The sequence below is a fragment of the Physeter macrocephalus genome, chromosome 20 (genome assembly GCF_002837175.3).
Source record: "Physeter macrocephalus isolate SW-GA chromosome 20, ASM283717v5, whole genome shotgun sequence".
NCBI classification, from domain to species: Eukaryota; Metazoa; Chordata; class Mammalia; order Artiodactyla; family Physeteridae; genus Physeter; species Physeter macrocephalus.
Genome location: NC_041233.1, coordinates 85,793,621 through 85,805,522, shown reverse-complemented (window position 1 = coordinate 85,805,522; position 11,902 = coordinate 85,793,621). Strand labels below are relative to the sequence as shown.

Here is an 11,902-nt window from a genome sequence, read left to right as displayed (position 1 = left end):
GCCATGGCTCACGGGCCCAGCCGCTCCGCGGCACGTGGGATCCTCCCAGACCGGGGCGCGAACCCGGTTCCCCTGCATCGGCAGGCGGACGCGCAACCGTTGCGCCACCAGGGAAGCCCGAGCCAATTTCTTATAAAACACCTCTTAATACATATATTACAAACACAAAAACACACACACACAGTTGGTTCTGTTTACCAGGAGAGCCCTAATGCCTGACTACACATTCTCTGATCTCCTGCTGGTACTTTCCACTGACCAAGTCCAGCCATCGGGGGACCCAGCTGATGTCACCTGCTGGGGCTCAGAGCAGTGCCACAGAGGACATGCATGATTCCCGGGTTTTGTGTGTGTGTGTGTGTGTGTGTGTGTGTGTGTGTGTGTGTTGAGGGGATGGCAGGGGTTGAGGGACAAATAGAGACAAATAAAATTCTATGGTGGTTCAGAAAAGAAAGAGATTGGAACCAATGGAGAAAACTTTATGTAGAGGTGGATTTTAAGGTATTTTTCTGAGGATCAAATGGGATTATGACTGAAAATTATTTAATAGCTGCAAAGTTCTATAATATGCCAGCTCTTATGAAGATTTGGGTACATAGCATTACACACTATGGGATAGTACTACTTACACAATAAGAATCATAATACTTATATTAATAGTTAATGGTACCTACCACTTACCATGTGCCAGGCACTGTGTTAGATGCTTTGCATTAGCAGTTGGATATTTCATTTTTAAACATTAGGTAATGATGCAGAGACATGGACCCCTTTACAGAGCCCTGGGTGTACATGTGAAGATTCGGGGGGCAGCTGGCAGGGTAGTTGCTGTCTGCCCAGGCTCCCGGGAAGCAGGGTCTCTGAGGACTGGGGACACTGTGCTGGGTTCCGTGTTTATTGGCTGCAATCTGGGTTATGCCAGAGCAACACTGCCTGGTGGTCTAGCCAAAGGCACTGCCTGTATAAAGAAAACAGATACCCACGCCAGCGCCAGGGATGGTTCATCTTCCCCACTGGGTGTCCTGTTCATCACCCCCCCACCACCCGCCGGCTGTGGCCTGAGGCCAAACCTAGGAAGTAACACAAAGAAGAAAGCTCAAAAGGGCGCTGATGAAACATACATTGTCCTGGGAAGGAGGTGGGAGGGCCCAGCTTTCTGCTGATATGAATTCTATTCTACCTGTTCTGTCCGCGTCCTGCCAGGTCCTCGGAAGAATGAAGTGGTGTCGTCATGCTGTCAGGTGCCCAATGGGAAGAGAGAAAGTGCAAGGGAAAGGGAGCCGAGTGAAACGGACCAGGTGGTCCTGTGCTGGGTGATGATCCCGTGGCAAGGCGGGGGAGCTGCTCCTCTGTTTCTAGGCCTCTCATAGGCAGATTGCTCTGAAGGTCATCCCAAGGTCAGCCTGAAACCAGGTCTGACTCATTTGTGCCCTCATGGGCTCTCGCCGCTCAAAGACTGGAAGGAAATGTGGGCTTGTTCAGGGTTCTCCAGATGCAGGTCAAGAGCATCCCGATTCAGAGCTCACATGACAAATGACACTACTTTGCAGCCTGAGCACTGACTAGACACTTCAGAGCCACCTTTGTTGCTGTTCCTGAATTTCAGTGCGCCTGTGAGCCACTGGACCCTGAAGGACAAGAGGATGTTAGGCCTTTGACACCAAAATGAAACAGGAACAGAGCCAGTGAGTGCAGATGGCCAACAGCCCAGAGGTTGAGTATGTCCGCTGCTTTAGGGCTAATCTGTTGTAGCTGTGCAGGACCTGGGACCAGTGTGCAGGTTGGGGGACAGGGGGGCAGGTCTGGGTGCCAGGAAGCTTGGGGTCTGGTCCCAACGCTGCCTCTAAGTTGTCTTATGGCCACAGTGGGTGAAATAGCTTCTCTGGCCTCAGCTTCCTCATAATCGAAATGTTGCAGTTGTGTAAAAAGACCCCTAAGGTCTCCCTGTAGTGGATACGACTCTATTGCATTCCAGAGCCTAAGGAGGGGGGCGCCTACAACATGGGTTCCTGGTCACTTGCTCCCTTTAGGGGAGGAGCAGAGAGTCTCAGCCCAGAACGCTGGCCCTGGATGTCCACACTGCCTGGGGTGTGTTGGATCCTGACCAGTAGCTGTGGTCCAGCAGCTTTGCAAATGGCAGACAGGCTGCCGCTGGCTTGTCCTAAGCCTTGGCAGCCATCACTGATGGATCATGGTATTATCTTTCTCGACCGAGATCTCCAAGCAAACACTACTACTAAGTTAGAGTAGTCTTGTTGCTAGATGAAGCTTACTTGTCATCCGTGCTCTCATCTTTTTCTCCCCAGCTTGACATTCTTCATTGGATAGCATCAAATTAATTAGCTTGCATGGAAAATTCAGCTACTGTATGAAATGACTGCATTTTAATTAGGGCTTTAAGTAATTAAACTCCCTAGTCAACAGTCTTTACATTTTAAGTATTATATTAATGAAGAAATTTGTTCTCATAATTTAGCGCTGGGTAAACAAAGATGTGGTTCCCACAGAATCATACCTTGTGGAAAAAGAAAGAGTAAACATGTATCTGGACATCCCTTTAGTGCCCTGGAAGAAGCACAGCACAGTTACTCGTAACACATGCAGTGATAATATTGTTTTTTCAGTTCTGAGTAATGGTGTTATTTGCATCTCCTTTGGGAGATTTCCATAACCTAATGGAGTTTCACAACATTTGCCCCTAATTATTTTTTACTTACTTTAATTCACTGATTGAATTTAGATTGCTTTGCACCAAGCTAAGTTATTCATCCTTTTCCTTGTAAGTAGACACAGCAATTATTGAAGGCAGCTATCACATCCCGTCTCAAATGTCACAACTGGCTTAAAAATTCTTTGGGGTTTGCATTACATCATCTATGCTGACGTTTGATGCTCTTCCCAGAATCACTTACAACTTATCTACATTATGATAAATCACATTATATACTTGGGAACTTTCTTCTCTCGTTGTCAACAGGCTAAGTTTGTGTCGCTTCCTAGAATTTTGCCTGAAAAAGTTTGTTTAACTTTTCATAGTCTTCGCCTAATGATAGTTTCTTCCATAACTCAGAGCAAGGACCAAGGGAGCTCTGGTTATCAGGACAGGCCAGGAAGGGACATGCTTTCATTAAGCCATTCCCACCTGGGAGACATTGGCAATGCCATGCCGAGGTGGGAGGGGGCTTGAAGATAGGGCCCCTCCACGTTGATGAATGCTCCTGCACACAAGGAAGACAAAAGGTGCCCCCATCTGGGTAAAGGGCACTGGGGCTGGGCGAGGGATGCCCTTGCACAAAGGAGAATTGAGACGTCTGGGCCAGTCCTGGAACCCGGCTCAAGCTGACCTCAGAGTAGGGGCGGACTCACTGTGAAGCTAGTAAAGCTTATGCATCAGGGACCCTCACCGTGTGGGCCTCTTCCGAGACCCTGGGAGGGGCCCTAGCAGTGTGCTCACATGGTCACATGTTCTTGTAAAATATACCACCAACAGGAAAAATAAGATATTTTAAGCACCGTTGGTCCAGCCCTCTGTCTCTGTCCCCTCCCGCTGTGCCTCTGTGCTTTCTCTCGTGTCCAGGGTGGGAAGAGCATGCATGGAGTCTTGATGCTCCATCTAAAGGGCAGTTGAATCGGGGATGTGTGCAGCTGGGTCGTGGCGTATATTTATGGGGCTCACTGTCACGTTTGTGCAGGGTTAAATGACTGGGAGCTGTCCCCTGGGGTTCCCTGCTTCCACCCCGGCTTGCCTGCTGTGATGTCATGGTGCAGGGCCAGGGTCGGGTTGTGATAAGTGTGTGTCCCGCGGTCACTTGGAGACAGAAACCGGTCCTTGGAAAGTTCTCCCAATTATCAGACGTGTAAGATGGTAGGTAGAGGATTCCGCTTTCAATAGCACCTGGTCAAAAGGGAAACGTTCTTCTCTCAGGAACAGACGCAATAACCCAGTGTATAAAATGATAAAATCCCTGTGCAGTATTTTTCTTTGTTGGCGGGAGCCAGTGAGAAGAATTGATCAGACTTCTTGTGCGTGAGGACACAAACCTACCCACGGGGAAACGTGTGTGTGTGAAGCCATGTTTTCGTGCATCTCGACAAGCCACACCCCATGGGCAGCATCCTCGTAGGTCTTGTCCTAGCAGAGTCTGGTGGTTCTAGAGGAAACCATGTGCCAGTCACTGACACAAGTGGTCCAGTGACAAAACTCCTGAGCTCAACCATCAATCAGTCAATGTATGTAGCAGAAGAGTGATTTGATTAAACAGCTACACAGTTCAATGCAACAAAGCAGCATCATAACCATTTAAAATTGCCTTTGGGACTTCCCTGCGTGGCGCAGTGGTTAAGAATCCACCTGCCAATGCAGGGGACATGGGTTTGAGCCCTGGTCCGGGAAGATCCCACATGCCACGGAGCAACTAAGCCCGTGCACCACAGCTACTGAGCCCATGAGCTGCAACTACTGAAGCCCGCGCACCTAGAGCCCTTGCTCCACAACAGGAGAAGCCACCGCAATGAGAAGCCCGCGCACCACAATGAAGACCCAACACGGCCAAAAATAAAATATAAATTAATAAATAAATTTATATTAAAAAATAAAATTACCTTTGAATTGCTTACTGTAGGCCTTGGTTTCAAATTAATTAGGTATATTTCTTCAGATTTATTGTTCATACTAAAATTCAAATACAATAAGAAAGAAGTAGCCCAGTGGAAGCCCACATTGTAAGGAAGAAAAACTGACAGAGTTTAAAATATCAAAACCTCTCTGATACAGCAAACTGGAAACTAAAAAACTCCCCAAAATTTAATAATTAAAACTCATGAAGATAAGGATAAGATGACTTAATAAAGGCAAGAAAATACAGGCAATGAAAATGACACAGAAGAATTTTTAAAGATAAAGAAGGTCAGGACACTTAAGTAGGAAAGAAAAAAAGAAGAAGGAGGTTTAAAATAAGAACAAAGTAAAACAATTTGTACAAACAGTACATAAAGGCCAACAGTGGCTTAATTTTGATGAATTCGCTGACTGATAAATTCTGTGATCTCAGCTTGCTACAATGAGCAATAATTTTTGACACCATTTAATGAAAACGTTGGTTTCCTTTTTTTCCCCCAAATTATTATCCCATTAATGTTTACAGAATATCAAACAGCACACACACACATACACACACACAAAGATGTTCTGAAAATAGACATTCTGGAAAAAATTTTTAAATGATCAAAACTATCATGAGACTCTGGCTGGCCTGTTCCAAGACTGCATGTGTCATTTTATTTCTAAACTGCTTTCAAAGGGACAAATATTCCTTATAGCAGACCAGTTTTTAGACTGGATGTGCATATGAAGAAAGAACCTTCAAAAGTCATAAAGATTCTATAAAGCACTAGAAGGCTGTACTTGGATCACGTATCAATCAAATAAAAATGTTCTATGTCTCAAAGAACAAAGAAATACAGTGTTACCTTGATTGCTTGACAGAGTTGTGTTTATTATTTTTTAATGAAAAGTTTGTCCTTCTGATGTTGCAATGAAAAGTGGCTGTCCTCAAATAATGCAACTTCCATGGGAATTGTTGAGGTAATTACTGAATTTGATTCACTTTTGCATGAGCAACTGGCAGTTAAAAAATTTTTTAAGTGACTTGCTTATCCAAAATAGCTTACATAATATTAACAAAAATAGCTTGAAATGTATGAAAAAGAGTTAAGACAATCAAATAAATAAACCAGAAAACGGAGTCCATTTTTATAAATTATTATAAATTCTCCATAGGAGAATCATCATCCATAGGAGATGACATATGCTTTATCAGCTGGTATATTACTCTTATAATAGAAAACCCTATGCATGATTTTTAACTTTTTTGCCAACTGAAAATCATTTATCTGTGACCTTATTCAATAAAGTAAAAGAAACAGTCAGACAACACATAGAAGGAGAATACAACAGCTGCAAGCACTGTTTCAAAATATTAATGATTATGTAGCGCACGTGACATACGCAGCTGGCTTCCTAATCTCTTCAGAGAAAAAGCTGCCCCAACAGTATGACGTTGTTGATGACTGCGGTATTCCTGTAATAGTATCTGTGCTTTCCAGGTTTTGTCTGGCACAGTGCGAGCCACTGGAAATACAATGTGAGCCATAGTAAATGTTTCTAGTGCCACATTAAAACAAGTAAAAACGAACAGTTGAGGTTTTTTCATGATATGTTTTATTTAACCCTATGGAACTTAACATGTAATCAACAGAAATATATTTGAACATTTTACATTCTAATTTTTTTGTATTAAGTCTTTGAAATCTGGGGTGTATTTTACGTCACAGCACTCAATTCCGACCAGCCCCATTTCAGGTGCTCACAGCCTGGTGAGGTTGGCACCTGCCCTGTGGAACAACAGTGCAGGTATAGCAGGTGGTGTGTTTCAAGCACAGATGACATCTCGGATTTTTCTTTAAAGGGTTTAAAATGCAGTGAAACCGTTTGCTCATCACAAACTTGCAACTGGGGTGCAAGGTACCAGCAGGCTGAATTCACTGCCGGCAGGGCATGTGTCTGACTCCGGGGGCTGGACCTCCCCGGGGGATGAAAATGGAAAAGCGCACGCAGCTCAGCGGGGCTCTCAGAGGAGAGCGGCGGGGGGACGGGAGCAGCAGCCGGGGCCCCCAGAGAGAGCTGGAGACCCCAGCAGCCGAGCCCCAGGCTCCCAGAGGGGCGCCCTGGGCGCTGACAAAGTAACAAGGCGGGGAGGAGACGCGGGGCTCACGGGGACCAACAGACGCCAGCGAGGGGCGCCGGGGCCCTGGATCCTGTATGGATGCGCCTGACCCTCGAGACGGTCCGCAGTTAGGCGCTGTCATCCTGGATTGACAGCCGACAGGCGTTGGGGGGCGGCCTCTGACGTCCCCCGGGAGGAGCCGAATCGGGGTTTGAACGCTCGGGGAGGTGGGGGGACGGGTGGGAGGGGGCGTGGGTCCCGAGACGTGCAGAGGTAGCAGAGCCGAAGCACAAGCCGTACAATCCCAGCTTGACTCCCCGTCCCTCGTCCGGCGTTGCCTGAAAATCAAGGGTTTTCTTACGGCTACACTGAGCCTTTGACCAGGAGCGGCCTGGGAAGCAAGGATTAGGCACCGCCAGGGACCAGCCGACGCCGCTTAGGGGCTTCCTAGAGACCCTGTGTCCTGGGAGCAGAGACCGCCTCCGCGTTGCAAAATTCCATTTGAACTAGGTCAGCTTTTATTTCCCTCAGACCTGTGTTTTCCAGAGCTCTTCTGAGAAAATTGAATCCATGGAGGACGACTGAATTGAATTGAATCCTTCTCACTTTTCCCTCTTGCTTGTAGATACACTTTTTAAGCAGGAAAGTGCTTCCAAAGGAAGAGATGGTAAAAGCACACGGAATGAATCTTCGTCTGAGCGAACAGCCTCCAACTAATTAAAAGCCGCTTGTCTCCTCCTGGGCCCTTTAGTTTCTGGTTTCTGCCTGAAGACTCTGTTTAGGTGTGAATAAAAAGACAAAAGTGGCTTGAAGGGTCACCTGGATAACTTGATTTGAGCCTTCACGGACTGACTATGTCTCCAGGGAGAGGCATGAAGAACACAGGCCCCCTCCTGCTTCCCTGCTAATGGAATCAGGTAAAAACTGCAGGCACCAGTTCTGCCGTTGGCTGAGACGCGTGTCAGGTGGGTGACGGCCTATCCTTGACTCCGCTGTAAATGAGAAAAAATCGCCCATTCTGGGATTATCGGGGGCATTGACCGAGATTAAACGACGCGGCACGTGAAGGGCCTCCAGCTGTTCCCGGCTCATGGGAGAGAAACGTCGAATGAATGAACAAATGAACATTTGGGGCTTTCCCCCTCATCATTTAAAACCATTTAAAGAATAATTATACCAATTTATTATTAAAAATACTCAATCCATTTCCCACATAGCTTTCCTCTCTTACAATATATAGTTTATTTTCCTTGTAGGCTGGACACACTTTTGTTAAGTGCCTCTTGGGGACAGGCGTTGTCAGTCCCATTCAGTGTTGGCTATAACATTCTTTTTTTTTTCTTTTGCCATGCGGTTTGTGGGACCTTAGTTCCCCGACCCGGGATGGAACCCAGGCCCACGGCAGTGAAAGCATGGGGTCCTAACTGCTGGACCGTCAGAGAATTCCCGGATCTAACATTTTGATGTAGGAGAGATCCAAGGGCAGAGTTCTGGTTGTGGGAGAAGGGTACACAGAGGACTTGTCCTTTTATTATTGCGTTGTAACATACAATATTATATTAGTTTCAGGGTACAACATAGTGATTGGATATTTATATACATTATGAAATGATCACTGCAATAAGACCAGTTACCATCTGTCACCGTACAAAGTTGTTACTGTATTCTTGACTATATTCCCTATGTGTACATTAAATCCCCATGACTTATTTATTTTGTGGCTGGAAGTTTGTACCTCTTAGTCTCCTTCACCTGTTTCATCTGTCCCACATCCCCACTCCCCTCTGGCAACCACCAGTTTGTTCTTTGTATCTATGAGTCTGTTTCTGTTTTATTTTGTTTGTTTGTTTGTTTTATTTTAATTTATTTATTTGGCTGGGTTGGGTCTTAGTTGTGGCACGCGGGCATCTCTCTAGTTGCGGCGCATGGGCTCTCTAGTTGTGGTTTGTGGGCTCCAGAACACATGGGCTCAGTAGTTGCGGCATGCAGGCTTAGTTGCCCCGTGGCATGTGGGATCTTAGGTCCCGGCCAGGGATCGAACCCACGTCCCCTGCATTGGAAGGCGGATTCTTAATCACTGGACCACCAGGGAAGTCCCTGTTTGTTATGTTTTTAGATTCCACATATAAGTTAAATCTTACGGTATTTGTTTTTCTCTGACTTTTTTTACCTTAGCATAATACTCTCCAGGTCTATCCATGTTGTCATAAACAGCAAGATTTCATTTTTTTTTATGGCTGAGTAGTATTCTATTGTATATATACCACATCTTCTTTATCTATTCATCTGTCAATGGACACATAGGTTGCATCCATATCTTGGCCATTGCAAACAATGCTGAAATGAACATGGGGATGCATATTGATTTTTGAGTTAGTATTTTCATTTTCTTCAGATAAATACCCAGAAGTAGAATGCTGGATTGTATGGTAGCTCTATTTTTAGTTTTTTGGGGAACCTCCATACTGTTTTCCATAGTGGCTCTGTTGAGTTTCCTTCACCATGCAAAAGCTTTTTAGTTTGATGTGGTGCCACTTGCTTATTTTTGCTCTTGATACCCTTGCCTGAGGAGACATATCTGAAAAAATATTGCTGACACCAATGTCAAAGAGGTTATTGCCTATGTTTTCTTCTAGGAGTTTTATGGTTTCCAGTGTTACATTTAAATCTTTAATCCATTTTGAGTTTATTTTTGTATGTGGTTTAAGAAAGTAGTCCAGTATCATTCTTTTGCATATAGCTGTCCAGTTTTTCCCAGCACCATTTATTGAAGAGACTGTCTTTTCTCCATGATATATTCTTGCCTCCTTTGTCGTAGACTAATTGCCGATGTGAGTGTGGGTTTATTTCTGGGCTCTCTATTCTGTTGCATTGATGTACATGTTTGTTTTTGTGCCAGTATATTACTATTTGGATTACTATAGCTTTGTAATATAGTTTCAAGTCTGGGAATGTGTGATACCTCCAGCTTTGTTCTTCTTTCTAAAGATTGCTTTTGCTATTTGGGGTCTTTTGTGGTTCCATAGAAATTATTTTTTTATACTTTTTTTTTTTTTTTTGGCTGCACCATGTGGCATGCAGGATCTTAGTTCCCCAACCAGGGATTGAACCCGGGCCCCCTGCAGTGGAAGCATGGAGTCCTACCCACTGGATGACTGTATATTAATTTTGTATCCTGCAACTTTACTGAATTCATTTACTAGTTCAAATAGTTTTTTTGGTGGAGTTTTTTGGGTTTTCTATATGTAGTATCATGTCATCTGCAGATAGTTTTGCTTCTTCCTTTCCAATTGGGATGACTTTTATTTCTTTTTATTGGCTAATTGCTGTGGCTAGGACTTCTAATACTATGCTGAATAAAAATGGTGAGAGTGGGCTTCTTTGTCTTGTTTTTGATCTTAGAGGAAATGCTTTCAGCCTTTCACATTGATGTTACCTGTGGGTTTGTCATATGTGGCCTTTATTATGTTGAGGCATGTTCCCTCTATACCCACTCTGCTGGGAGTTTTTTTTATCATAAATGGATGTTGAATTTTGTCAGATGGTTTTCTGAATCTATTGAGATGATCATATAATTTTTATAGTTTTTTTTTTAATGTGGTATATCATATTGATTGATTTACTTTAAATCATCCTGTACCCCTGGAATGAATCCCACTTGATTATGGTGTATGATACTCTTAATGTATTGTTGAATTCGGTTTGCTAACATTTTGATGAAGATTTTTGCATCAATGTTCATCAGGGATATTTGCCTGTAATTTTCTTTATTTCTGGTGTCTCTTTCTGGTTTTGGTATTGGGTAAATAATGCCAGCCTCATAAAAGGAATTTGGAAGTGTTCCTTCTTCTTCAACTTTTTGGAATAATTTGAGAAGGAAGAGCATTAACTCTTCTTTAAATGTTCAGTAGAATTCACCTATGAAGTCATCTGAACCTGGGCTTTTGTTTTGGGGTTTTTTAAAAATTCATTTATTTATTTATTCATTTATTTGGCTGCATCGGGTCTTAGTTGTGGCACATGGGATCTTTGTTGCAGTGCGTGGGCTCTTCATTGCAGCGTGTGGGCTTCTCTCTAGTTGTGGCACATGGGCTCTAGAGCTCGCAGGCTTAGTTGCCCTGCAGCATGTAAGATCCTTGTTCCCTGACCAGGGATCGAACCCACGTCCCCTGCATTGGAAGGCAGAGTCTTAATCACTGGACCACCAGGGAAGTACCTTGGGGGATTTTTTTGATTATTATTTCCTTTTTTTCTTTTTACTAGTAATTGCTCTATTTCTTCCTGATTCAGTCTTGGAAGATGTATGTTTATAGAAATTTATCCATTTCTTCAAAGTTGTCTAATTTTTGCCATATAATTTTTCATATTATTCTCTTGTGATTCTTTGTATTTCTACGGTGTTAGCTATTTCTCCTTTTTCGTTTCTGATTTTATTTGTTTGGACTCTCTCTCCTTTGTTCTTGATAAGTCTTGCTAAATGTTTGTTGATTTGTTTATCTTTCCAAAGAAACAAGTCTTAGTTTCATTTACATTTTCTATTTTGTTTTTTAGTTTCTATTTCATTTATTTCCACTCTGATTTTCATTATTTCCTTCCTTCTACTAACTTTGGGCTTTGCTTGTTATTCTTTTTCTAGTTCCTTTAGGTGTAAAGTTAGATTGTTTGAGATTTTTCTTGTTCCTTTTATAAAATTTTTTTTACTGGAGTATAATTGCTTTACAATGCTGTACAATGAAGTGAATCAGCTATATGTATACCTATATCCCCTCCCACTTGGACCTCCCTCCCACTGCCCAACCCCCCATTCCACCCATCTAGATCATCACAGAGCACCGAGCTGTGCTTCCTGTGCTTTATTGCATGTTCCCGCTAGCTATCTATTTTAGTGGTATATATGTCAATTATATACATTGTATAGTATATATGTAAGTAGTATATATACACTCTACATAGTAGTATAGTAGTATATAGTGTATATGCATGGTAGTGTATGTATGTCAATTCTAATCTACCAATTCGTCCCACCCTCCCCTTCCCCCTCTGTGTCCACATGTCTGTTCTCTATGTCTACGTCTCTATTCCTGCCCTGCAAATAGGTTCATCTGTACCATTTATCTATATTCCACATATATGCGTTAACATATGATATTTGTTTTTCTCTTTCTGGCTTACTTCAC

General features: G+C 43.4%; 1 protein-coding gene across 13 annotated transcripts in view; it reads left to right on the top strand.

The window, feature by feature from the left end:
- PSD3 (pleckstrin and Sec7 domain containing 3) overlaps window positions 1-11,902 on the top strand; it is a 706,021-nt gene that overhangs the window by 44,453 nt on the left and 649,666 nt on the right. For 5 of the 13 annotated variants that reach the window (XM_055081025.1, XM_055081023.1, XM_055081027.1 and 2 more), the window contains one exon: window positions 7,351-7,642. The exons of 6 other annotated variants lie outside the window; for them this stretch is intronic. Coding sequence is in view for 2 of the 7 variants with exons in the window: in XM_055081027.1 (XP_054937002.1) it covers window positions 7,633-7,642 (10 nt within the window). In the remaining 5 variants the exon portion in view is untranslated. Of the gene's footprint in view, window positions 1-7,350; window positions 7,691-11,902 lie in introns of those variants that run through there. 2 more of the 13 variants (XM_055081026.1, XM_055081032.1) reach the window with 2 other exon arrangements.